General features: G+C 36.7%; 1 protein-coding gene across 2 annotated transcripts; it reads right to left on the bottom strand.

Moving 5' to 3' along the window:
- Positions 1-282: 282 nt before the first annotated feature.
- LOC131636942 (uncharacterized) lies at positions 283-11,395 on the bottom strand. 2 transcript variants are annotated; one of them, XM_058907521.1, is made up of 14 exons: positions 11,050-11,395; positions 10,831-10,964; positions 9,824-9,973; positions 9,194-9,302; positions 3,362-3,665; positions 2,657-2,870; positions 2,404-2,493; positions 2,011-2,266; positions 1,711-1,829; positions 1,212-1,310; positions 1,062-1,109; positions 858-968; positions 652-742; positions 283-553 (listed from the first exon to the last, which is right to left on the bottom strand). In XM_058907521.1, the coding sequence occupies exons 1-14, from the start codon at positions 11,285-11,287 to the stop codon at positions 453-455; spliced, it is 2,064 nt and encodes a 687-aa protein (XP_058763504.1). In that variant the 5' UTR covers positions 11,288-11,395; the 3' UTR covers positions 283-452. The 2 variants fall into 2 exon arrangements, with proteins under 2 accessions (XP_058763504.1, XP_058763505.1); XM_058907522.1 differs by lacking the exon at positions 11,050-11,395 and having other exon boundaries at positions 9,824-9,983; positions 10,831-10,968.
- Between the last annotated feature and the right edge of the window lie 1,646 nt (positions 11,396-13,041).

Raw genomic sequence — 13,041 nt, 5'->3', positions numbered from 1 at the left:
AATATTTTGAAAAGGTGGATCTGAAAGCAAAACTACACGAATGTTAACTCTACAATTTCAGAGCACAATATGCACAAGTCTAGGTACCATGTCTTATTAATAGAATGTTTGGTTTTGCTGTGAGTTTTTTTTTTATTATAGTTAAAAGTAAGTTAAACTTAGTGATTTATATTTGGATAACTTTATATAAAAATCACGTTTAAATTTAAAAACTACAAATTTTAATTTTAAATAGAATTAATTCTGAAAACATAATCAATTTTAATTTAGAAGAATCAAACATTTCAAAATCAATTCTACATATTTAAAATTATTTTTCACTCTTTGAAAAAGGTAAAGTAAACACAAACTAAAACAAAAAGGTAAAGTAAACACAAACTAAAACAAGACTTCCACTTGGTAACAAAATACTGATATAGTCATTATGTACAGTTGTTGGATGTCAAAAGCATTTACACCGAGAACCCTGCTAAAATGTTACTTTCCACCCTATGTATCCAATTACAGATGATAGAATTAACTAGTTCTGGCACCTCATCATGTGGACAATGGCCTGTAATGTTTAGACAAAGAAAAAGATCAAATTAAAACAGAGCCTAATCCATCATATGATTAAATAAAAAATAAAACAGATATATAAAATTTTCCTACCGGCATCTAACTTCTTGATTGCAACACCATCACAATGCTCTTTAAGCATAGCCACCGTCGCATTAGAGTCAGAAATCGGATCTTTCATTCCCTGACAAAAGGAAATAAATAATAGCATACAAAGCTAAACTAGAGAGGTACTATCATTCACATTATTCGACTTTTTTATGGTTTTCCGACAACATTTCATATTCACGTTATAATACCTGTATAATTATAACCTTTTCCTTGACATCTTCAAGAAGATAGTTAAGAGGTATGGACAGATTAAAGCTAAAGATGCTTTCTAGGACCACAGGCACACCGGGATCATAGGACTTTTAATATGTAAAGGAGAAGGTTCTAGAATATGAATATGAATCATTATGAAATACAAATAGTCTAGATTATAGAAGTAAACTAGAGGATACTGCTCTTAGCATTTCATTTATGAGCCAATCATCTGCTCTTTCAATCTTCTGCAAAAGTGCAAAGCAAAATGCCACAGAACCAAGCACCATCAATTTCAATGCTAAACAGATATATGAGATTCAAAAATTAGCGACAAAAATTACACTTACAGTTGGATAACATTTCTTAACAAGTTCTTGAATTCTTAGCCTCAAGTAAAACAGAAGAATGCGAGAACCCAACCATGTAGCTACTGACGTTTGTCTATCCTGAATGTTAACAGGCAAACAGAAAAGCAAATTTTAGAAAGAATAATCTAAGTATGGTGTACTCATAATAAGCAATAAACAGTGTCAAATTAAATATTTGAAGAAATTTACATGATCCCAGCTTAAAGATCCATATTTACCAACAGATTATGCACTTTTGGACGCTTTTCTCAATTCAAGAAAATTATAGTCATAATAGACTTCAGGTAAAGCTTGAGATCTTAGAATCTAAAAAGTCCAACTTCTATTGCAGATTTTACAATATAAAAATTAGAAAATTGAGGAAAAATTTAATAATGGCAAGAAAAAGTTAATAGTTTTTCAGACAGAGATGGAAAGAGAAGAAAAAAAATATTCAAGTCTTGCTTGTGCAGTATGAACTTCAGTTGTCCTTGCTTACACTTTGCCTAGACAATGACATGGATGTATTTCTTGGGATGACATTGCCAGCGCTGTTGATCAAGACGATGGATTTGATCAAAACACTCCAAACTCGAGCAACAATAGCAACAATATAACCTGGAGTTCGAAAATGTGTAGCAAATAATCAAATCATCAACAGAAGCAAAAACAAACTAGTGATAAAAATTATGTACATGGAGCCAAGGTAGTGAGTTACTGCACATTTGTATAAAAGACAGATTTATTTTTATTCTATTTTGTTGTAGAAAAGTGTACCCAGTTTATGTTAAATATTTACCACCAATTGAGTTGCCAACAAGGTGGACCGGTTCCCCCACAACATCAACAATAAAATCTCTCAATAGATCAGCCCACAAGAGTTCAGTATATACAATATTTGGCTTTTCGGATTTGCCAAATCCTAACAATGTAATAGCCCAAACTCGATTTCCAGATCTAGCTAAACCGTGTATGTTGTCACGGTAATGCTCTCCAAAGGCACCAAAACCATGCACAAGAAGAACAGCAGGACCATCTTCACCGGCAACTGTATACTGAGAAAAGCAGTTTAGCCATTAAAGTAGCAGAAGAGCTTAGGTTGTGAAAAATATTTCACGTGTTGGAGGATATGTTCCTAGCATTTCTCTTAATAGGAAATCAAATTTTGACTATGATCCAATTAATTTAATACCTGAATAAGAAAACCATTCCATCTCCATATCCGTGTTGACTGTTTTCCATCATTATTTATCTGATTTCTCAAAGCTAAAATCCAATACCACTGAAACACCAACAAAATAAAACAATTCTTTTGATAAAAAGATAAAAGTGAAAAAAAAGAAAAATGCTCAAGGAAACTACCCATGTATAACATATAAGCTAGCCAAATCAATAAGACATAACAATTTGTATCCTTAACAAGGCATAACTGTTATAGTTAGTACCTCCTTTGAACACACCGCCTCAACTGCTGCAGCAATAGTAGCGGCTGAATATCCAAAAGGAGATAAGAATCCTGCATTACGTTCTTTCTCATATTTGATAGCTTCATAATATACTCTTCTTCTGGATATAATACCCAGAGATAGGGCAGAACCAAATAGTGCGTTAAATGATGCTCCATTTCGATTTTCTGAAGCACGCAGTTTATCATGTACCCTGCACAAATTTAAGGTGAAGCAAAATTTCATAATGTGTACCTTTTCATTTAATTTAATGACTTCAATAGGGGGTTTTTAGAAACTTAGCAAATGAAACATATGTTAAAAATAATGAGAAAAAGAACACGTTTTGTTATATGAATTAGCTATTTGAGAGAAGAAGACCAAAAACTAGATGAGTAGAATACAAATATAGAAACCTTTGAGGTAAACACAGGTATGCACAATACATTTTATTCGAGAAGAAATGTATGCCCTTTGAATGATGCAAAGAAATAGAATGCCTCAATGTAATAAAAAAAAATAGGAGCAACAGTTTACAAACAAGAAACAGAAAACAAAGAAGGGTAATACAATGAAGCTTTTTCATAATTGAATATAAACTTTTTCCTTAAAAAAACACCTATAAAGCATTAGCTTCAGAATCGAGGTTGTTCAATATATGTACCTAAAAAACAGTATCATAGAAAGAGGGTTATCACTACATACTCTTGCCAATCATCACGAGCCGTTCCCTCCAAATACCTCAAATATCCAGCCACTGCATTTAGTACACTATATGTTCCACCTCCAACAACATTTCCTTTTTGTGTAACAAACACAGATTCATTTGGTTCCCTTGACTTGATCTGTCTAAAGGTATAACTTCTCTCCCCACTCTCACGGGACTTCAACATTTCTCTACCTAACAGGGTTTCAGCTGATGTCTCTTTGATCATATTCCAATCATCTCGTGATTTCCTCCGGTTGTTAGCCATAAACCCCTTAATATCATCATACACGGGAAGATCGCCTAATTCAATGAACAAGTATCACATGACTTTGGTAGATTTGGAAAAGTATATGAGAGAACACGCAAGAGAGAGAAGGAGTGGACAGCTGGCAAGTAAAACAAATTCTGTTAGTACTGGACAGCTGGCAAGTAAAACAAATGCTGTTAGTACACAGCACATGGCAGGGCTAGGTGTCATGCTGTGAGTGGAGGAAAGCTTTTAGGATTGGTCATAAATAGAAGGAATAATCATTGTGTCAGTATGCTTGATTTTGGTACTGAACCCTAGGGAGAGAATAGGCCTCTCAAAGCTGCCTAAATCCATTTTCTTTTCTTTCTTTCTGTTGCTATTTCAGTACTACTCTTGTACCTACTAGATCCCATTTGAACTCTAGTAGAAGCTACTAAATAATCAAGCTATTTTCCCTATTTTTCCTACTGTGTTCATTTCTGTTTCTGCTTTATACTAAATTGATTCTATCAATTTGGTATCTAGAGCCTTGGTTTCCAGCTGCGCCGTGAATGGTAGTTACGAGGAGCATCATGGAAAACAGAATAGACACCATAGAACAGAGGATGAACAACTTTGAAGGAACAATGGAACAGATTCGCCAGATGGTGATGGAGCAACAGACGAGGCCGCAGGTCACGGTGGAGCAGATTCGTCAGTTGATCCTTGAACAACCGCGGCGTAACCCGAGAAGGAATGAACGGCCACGAAGAGGTGGCGAGTACGACGACGAAGACGAAGAAGAAAGCGACAGGAGTTCCATCTCACGTGAGTCGCAGCCACGCCATCGTCGCAATAGGGGTGAGGGTCGTTCCCACATTTTTGGGAATCGTAGGAGGCTGGAGATTCCATTGTTCAAAGGTGAGGATGCGTATGGGTGGTTGGTGAAGGTAGAACGCTATTTCCAGCTGAATGAGGTTAGGACCAAAGACAAACTGGATGTAGCAATGTTAGCGATGGAAGAGAGAGCGTTGAATTGGTACCAATGGTGGGAAGAACAAACACCGTTGAGGACATGGGATGAATTTAAAATGGCTGTGATGCGACGTTTTCAACCAGGGCTATTGCATAATCCTTTGGGACCATTACTGAGTTTGAAACAAAAAGGTTCAGTAGGAGAGTACAGAGAGAAGTTTGAAATGATGGTGGCACCATTAAGGAGGGAAGAACGAATCATGCTGGACTCCATTTTTCTGAATGGACTCAAGGATGAAATCCAGGCTGAGTTGAAACTACATGAAAGTCAGGATTTAGCTGAGTTGATGGACAGAGCACTGCTGATTGAGGAAAAGAATGAAGTTATCACAAAGAAGGGGAGTTTTTGGAAGGATAGAGGAGGCACATTCAGGCTGAAAGATCCTGCTGAGACTGGAGGATCTAAGAAGGATCATGAGAAGAACCAAGTAGGAGGAATTGACAAGGGAAAAGGGAAAAGGCTGGACCCTGCAGAGTTGGAAGAGAGAAGTAAAAAAGGGCTCTGTTTCAAGTGTGGAGATAAGTGGAATAGGGAACATGTCTGCAAGTTTAAGCATATGTGTTTAAAACTGTGTGAGGAGAGTAGTGGGGAAGAAGGTGAAGAAGGAGTGATAGGTGAAGATACATTGACAGTAGTGGAGAAGGTGGAGGAGCTACAAACTTTGCAACTGTCCATGCAAAGTAGGGATGGATTTACTTCCAACAAGTCTTTCAAGGTGTGGGTGGAAGTAAAGGATAAAAGGCTGCTTACTTTAATTGATTCAGGTGCCACTAGCAACTTTCTGGATTCAAAAGTTGCAGCAGAGCTAGCTTTGAAGGTGGTGGAGACTCCTACTTATGTGATTGAAGTGGGAAATGGAGATAGGGTGAGAAATAAAGGAGTGTGTGAAGGGCTGAGATTCAAGATGCAAGGAGTAAATTTCAACCAACACTTCTTTATGATGGACTTAGGTGGTACAGATATGGTGTTAGGTATGGATTGGCTAGCTAGTTTGGGAAAAATTGAAGCCAATTTTGGGGAGCTGAGCCTAAAATGGGAGAAGGAGGGTCAGCTTTATGAGATCAAAGGAGACCCTGCTCTTTGTGTAAGGCAGTCCACTTGGAAAGCTATTTTCAAGAGTTTGAAGGAGGAGGGCATGGGATTTTATTTGCAATCCATGGAATCTGAAATGCTGAGTGCAACAGGGGAGCATAAGGAGTGGGAGGAGATATTGAGACCTTTTGAAGAAGTATTCAATTTACCCTCAGGGCTGCCACCTATTAGGGCACATGATCATGCCATTCAACTCAAACCTGATGCTGCCATTCCAAACCTCAGACCTTACAGATATCCTTTCTATCAAAAGAATGAGATTGAGAAGATAGTTAAAGATATGCTGCAAGCTGGAATTGTGAGGCATAGTACCAGCCCTTTTTCAAGCCCTGTACTGTTAGTCAAGAAAAAGGATGGTGGGTGGAGATTTTGTACTGACTATAGGGCCCTGAACAAGGTAACAATCCCCAATAAATTTCCCATACCTGTCATTGAGGAGCTGTTGGATGAATTGGGGGGAGCTGTGATTTTTTCCAAATTAGACTTGAAGGCTGGATACCATCAGATTAGGATGAAGGAGGAGGATGTGTCCAAGACTGCATTTAGAACTCATGAAGGGCACTATGAATACTTGGTGATGCCCTTTGGGTTGACAAATGCCCCTTCAACATTCCAAGCTTTAATGAATGAAGTCTTAAGGCCATACTTGAGGAAATTTTGTTTGGTTTTTTTTGATGATATCCTCATCTATAGTAGGAGTAGAGAGGAACATCAAAATCACCTAAAGGCAGTTATGTCCTTGCTCCAAGAACAGCAGCTGTTTGCCAACAGAAAAAAGTGTTCTTTTGGTCAGCAGGAAATTGAATACTTAGGACATTTAATTTCAGGGGCTGGAGTCTTTGCTGATCCAAAGAAAATTGAAGATATGCTTAAGTGGCCCATTCCTAAGGACCTGAAGGGACTGAGGGGTTTCCTAGGATTAACTGGATATTACAGGAAGTTTGTAAAGAATTATGGAAAAATTGCTTGGCCACTGACCCAGCTATTGAAGAAAGATAGCTTCTTATGGAACCATGAAGCTCAAGTAGCTTTTGAGGCTCTCAAAATGGCAATGACTACTGTTCCAGTATTAGCATTACCTGATTTTGAGAAGGAATTTGTACTTGAGACTGATGCATCAGGAAAAGGAATTGGGGCTGTTCTCATGCAGGGAGGAAGACCAATTTCATACATGAGCCAGACATTATCATCTAGGGCACAACAAAAGTCTGTGTATGAGAGAGAATTAATGGCCATTGTGATTGCAATTCAAAAGTGGAGACCATACTTGCTGGGAAGACATTTTAAAGTGCATACTGATCAGAAAAGTCTCAAGTTTATTACTGAGCAGAGGATTATGGGGGAAGAACAACAAAAATGGCTATCCAAATTGTTGGGGTATGATTTTGAAGTGAAGTATAAGCCTGGAAAGGAAAACAGTGCAGCAGATTCCTTATCTAGGCAGATGCAGTATGCCACCATCACCACCATCCAATGTGAAGCTTGGGAAGGGTTAGAAGAGGAAGTACAGAAGGATGAGAAGCTGAAGGGTATAGTGCAAGCAGTTTTGGTTGATCCCTCCAGTCAAAAAGGCTTTATGTTAAAGGGTGGAAGATTGTATCATGAAGGCAGAATTGTGATTCCAAGACAATCTCATAGGATTGAATGGATTCTAAAAGAGTTTCATGACACTGCCATTGGAGGACATTCTGGCTATCTAAGAACTTACAAAAGAATAGCAAGTGTAGTGTATTGGGAAGGGATGAGGAAGAAAATACAAGATTATGTTCAAGCTTGTGAGGTATGCCAAAGAAACAAATATCAAACACTCAGCCCTGGGGGTTTGCTGCAGCCTTTGCCTATTCCTACTCAGACCTGGAGTGACATCTCCATGGATTTTATTGGAGGATTACCTCGAGCATTAGGTGTAGACACAGTCATGGTGGTAGTGGATAGATTGACCAAGTATGCACACTTCATACCTGTCAGTCACCCTTATACAGCTAGGGACATTGCTGAGATATTCATAAAAGAAGTAGTCAGATTACATGGTTTCCCAAATTCCATAGTTTCTGACAGAGATAAGGTCTTTTTAAGTCACTTTTGGTCTGAATTGTTTAAACAAGCAGGAACCAGACTTAAGTACAGCAGTGCATATCATCCCCAGTCTGATGGACAGACAGAGGTTGTCAACAGATGTTTGGAAACTTATCTGAGGTGTGTCACTGGGCTGAAACCAAAACAGTGGCCCAAATGGCTAGCTTGGGCTGAACACTGGTATAACACCAACTACCATGCTTCTTTGAGAACTACACCATTTGAGGCATTGTATGGGAGACCTCCTCCTGTGTTGGTGAGAGGTGACAATCATCCATCAGCAGTAGATGAGGTTAATAGATTGACTGCTGAGAGGAATGTAATGTTGAAAGAGCTCCAAGAGCAATTGCTTAGAGCTCAAGATATGATGAGGAGCCAAGCAAACAAACATAGAAGAGCTGTGGAATTTGAGGTGGGAGATAGAGTGTTTTTGAAAATCCAGCCCTATAAAATGAAGAAATTAGCCAAGAGACTAAACCAGAAATTGAGTCCAAGATATTATGGTCCCTATGAAGTAATTCAGAGGATTGGGACAGTAGCCTATAAGTTGAAATTGCCAGAAGACACTAGGGTACACCCTGTGTTCCATGCTTCTTTGCTCAAGAAGGCTGTCTCACCTTCTGTGGAGACTCAACCTCTGCCAAGCTGCATTAATGAGGAATGGCATTTAGAACCCATTCCTGAGAAAATATTGGAGTCTAGACAGAATGAACAGGGAGAATTAGAAGCCCTGGTCAAATGGAAGGAACTACCTGAGTTTGAGAACTCTTGGGAATTGGTCAGCAAGCTAAAATCTGAATTTCCAGAATATCTCCTTGAGGTCAAGGAGAATTTGGAAGGGGGGAGAATTGGTAGATTTGGAAAAGTATATGAGAGAACACGCAAGAGAGAGAAGGAGTGGACAGCTGGCAAGTAAAACAAATTCTGTTAGTACTGGACAGCTGGCAAGTAAAACAAATGCTGTTAGTACACAGCACATGGCAGGGCTAGGTGTCATGCTGTGAGTGGAGGAAAGCTTTTAGGATTGGTCATAAATAGAAGGAATAATCATTGTGTCAGTATGCTTGATTTTGGTACTGAACCCTAGGGAGAGAATAGGCCTCTCAAAGCTGCCTAAATCCATTTTCTTTTCTTTCTTTCTGTTGCTATTTCAGTACTACTCTTGTACCTACTAGATCCCATTTGAACTCTAGTAGAAGCTACTAAATAATCAAGCTATTTTCCCTATTTTTCCTACTGTGTTCATTTCTGTTTCTGCTTTATACTAAATTGATTCTATCAGACTTTTGGCAATAGCATAAAGTGCGGTAACATATCCAATAATCTTTTGAAAAAATATATATACAAGATGAATCCTGATAATAAAAAATAAAATCAAACCACCGCAAAACTCACCCCAATCTAACTCCATTTCTGCACCAGGTAATGTTGAAAGCTGAAGTGGCGTAGTCACTTGGAGCCGAAGTTTCTCAAAGTCATCATATGATGAGGCGAGATTTTGCACCTATGTGATAATGATAACAATCAATCAAACATAACTGAACTACACAAAAAAGTCACCACCATGAAGCAAGTTTGACATTCTTACCTAATCAACTCAATCAATCAAATATAACTGAATTACACAAAAGAGTCACCACCATGACACAAGTTTGACATTCTAACCAAATCAACTCAATCAAACAAGTGAAAACAAGAAGATCCCCAATTTAGTCCCTAAATCATAGGGATTGGTCAGCTTGATCTCATCATCTATAAAGTTAACGAAATTTCAAATGATCACAGAAAGTTGAAAATTCTTGATAACATTAGTCTTTATAGGTTAAAGTCAATTTCTAGTCTTTGGAACTCTCCCAACCAAAAAGATTAATGACATTAAGGATTTTCAATTTAACGAATTGTTTTGGAGTTACATTAATTTAAAGATCAAATTGACCAACTCCTGTAGTTTCATTAAATTTGTTGTTCACTCCAATTAATATGTTAGAATTAGCAAACACAATCCGTTACTAACAAGCTACCTACCTTTACATCATAAAATGGAGTCTTCCACAATTCAATTCTTGGAATGTCTTGTGGAACCTTCACGGATTTCAAATATTGGTTGACAACATCCATGACGAAGAGCAGTTCATGTTCCACCTCTTGTTCCGCAAATACACAAGTGGCTTTGACCTGTTCCATCCTGAGAGCGATGAATTGAATTTGTTTAAGGAAAAAAAGGAATGTGCTTCAAAAAAAAAAACTTAAACTATCCTGTCATCCTCATGCACCAAAGCATTGATCAAGTTAAGTTTTAATCAAGTAAGGAACAGCTACCTCCTCTCCTTCTCAACGACCGGTAACTTTTTTTAAAATATACCAAGGAAATCAATAATTTCTTGTGATTTTTTTTGTATTTTTCTATATTATGCTTGATATATATTTTTTCAGCTCACATATTTTTCAATCTGTAATGAATAGTGTAAGGTATTATTGAAAAATAACCAATGTCGCTATGAATAAAAAAAAAGGATAGATAAATAGTAACAACTAACAACCAATTCTAAAAAACTAACACATGTGACACTGTTTGGGAAATTTTCTAGAAACAATTTATAACAAGTCCATAATCTATTCATAAGATAGCTTATATGAAAACTATTCAAGACATGCTTGGACAGGCTTATTTGAGCTTATCTACTGTCATAAGTTTTGTCACACTGTTTGGGAGACTTAATCAAAATAGCTTATGACATTTTTCATAAATTATTTTGAACTTATTTTTATAAATTCTTCAATATAGCTAATGAAAAAACCTTATAACATATATATAAAAACAATTTTAATTTATTTTATCTTTTGTTATAAAAATAGCTTATGAGAGCTTATTTTGATAAGCACTAGTGCTATAAACGCAAATAAGCTGTTTATCCCTCACTTTACATAAGCACTTATAATTAAGTTGTTTATTGAAACAAAGCCTAAAAAGGAACTGATTGAGTAACTAGTTAACTACAAAAAATGAAAAGAAGAAAAAAAAAATCAACCACCTCTTTTGCAAGTTGTTGAATCACATTCTCAGCATTGCCAAACCTAATCATGAGATCCGAACCCCGTTCCTGCAACGACTTCCTCAAATCCTTCAACGCAAACAGAACTAGTTCAAGCATTTCATCGGAAAAACCTGCAAAATCAAAACACCGTCAGATTCAATTTCCACAGTTCCAAATTCTTCAACTCAGAGAGTGACAATGAATTTGCATGCTTACGAGAAAGAATGCGGTGATCGAAGATGTAAATAGGAACTAGTGATCGAAATTCGGAGGCAGCGAGTAGTCCAGGGTGATCGTCGGTTCGGAGATCGTGCTTGAACCAGAGAATGGCGGTGCCGGAAGATGTTGCGGTTGGTGTGGAGAAACGGCGGCGAAGTGGAGAGAGGCGGTTGTTTTGTGAGCGGGAAAGTGAGAGGAAGTTGGAAGGAAAATGAGGGAAAGTGAGGAGAGCCATTATGGAGAGATGTGTTTTGATGAAGATGGAGAAAAAATAAGATAGATTTGTAAAGTGAAAATTGTGTGTTTTGGTGATTTTGTATTTGTGGCGGAGAAAATTAATACGAATTTTGTTGACCAAAAGAATCCACGACACTACTGCAGTACTAGTTGAGGAAATTTGAAAAAAAAGGAGGAAAATGTGTCAAATCTAGTAGTATGAATATTTATTATTCCCGTTAGACTCAAATATAGGAGTACATTTTAATTAGTTTGTTAAGTTATTTCTCTAGTTAGTTACTGTATTTATAAAATTAGTTACAAAATTTATCTATTATGTTAGTTTAGGGGCAATATATAATGAATGGCTTCTTTCTAATAATTGAATTATCAATAATAATTTATTTTTTTTAGTGAAGAGGGCTTAGGGTTAAAAGAAACTAACCACCTACAAACAGCCTTTCTAATGGAGGTATCCATTATGTGAGCTACATATGAATTATACACCTCTATAGGCAACGACGGACCCAAAAAATTTAGATTGTGGGGGCAATGTATTTTATATAATTTTAATATTAAAAATAATATGTTATATATTAAATAATATGATAATTGTTTTATAAATATTTAAATATTATAGAATTATTAGTTCACAGTTCATTATTTATTTGTTAAATACAAAAAGTACACTATCATAAAATAAAGGTAGGACAAATTTATGTAGAATTTGAAATACAAACTAATTAATTAGATAATTAGCTAATACAATATATATTATTAAAAAATATGTTTCACAATTATAGTGGGACATGTGCCTTGAGGCTTCACTAGGGTTTGTTCCTGTCCATAGGATAATACTCAAAATAAATAATGCATATACTATGATTTGCCTCTTGCTTCGTCAAACCGCCAGTACATATATTTTCCTCTCGAAAGACATGAATAATACGAAATTAAAAAACTTTGCTCAATTTATTCTGAATTTAACGCAATAAACTCAACCCTATGCCTATATTACAGTTCTCTTTGGTGATGGCATCATTAACCTCCTTTGAATCAGTATGAATAATCACTTTTATAATCCCTATGCTATGAAGTAATTAATTCCTTCCAATATGCCCCACAATTTTACAATCATGATAGTGCATTTTCTTAATGATTTTGTAAACCCCCTCAATCCGCTTGTCGCTACTGCCCATGTCGCTTTCCAATTTTCTCCTTCCTGGTTGCTAATGTTATCATGCACGTTAAGCTTTAGCCAATCCTGCACATTCAAATAGAAAAAAGTTTCCCAATGAGAGTTATGCACTAAGGCTAACCAAATATGTCTAATTGCTTTGCAGTCCCGTAAAGTATGAATCATGGATTCCTCCATTCCAACACATTCTACATAGTCAGATTACAAATATTTGTCTGTGCAAGCAATTGCTTCATTTTTAAACCATTATGATGCATCAGCCAAATGAATAGCCTAATTCTTTCAAACACTTGAACTTTCCAAAAAAAATTCCAATCATCACTCAAGTTGTTATTCCTAATGTCAAAGATTTCTGCATAAGCATTAGAGATGGAGAACGCTTCAGTGTTAATACCTCCCCAAATACACACATCCTTTCCAATCTCGTTCCTGGGAGGATGAATTGTTGCAATCATGTCCAAGATTTCTTGATTGAACATCCTATTCAACATGGTCCAATCCAAGTCGCCATTCTTGTTGCACCCCAATTTTTTACCATTGAGATCCCACCATAGCTTAAATATTAGGATCATCAT

This window comes from Vicia villosa, unplaced genomic scaffold (assembly GCF_029867415.1).
Source record: "Vicia villosa cultivar HV-30 ecotype Madison, WI unplaced genomic scaffold, Vvil1.0 ctg.001863F_1_1, whole genome shotgun sequence".
Taxonomy (NCBI): Eukaryota; Viridiplantae; Streptophyta; class Magnoliopsida; order Fabales; family Fabaceae; genus Vicia; species Vicia villosa.
The sequence above is the reverse complement of the archived record's forward strand: the minus strand, read 5'-3'. Positions and strand labels throughout refer to the sequence as shown.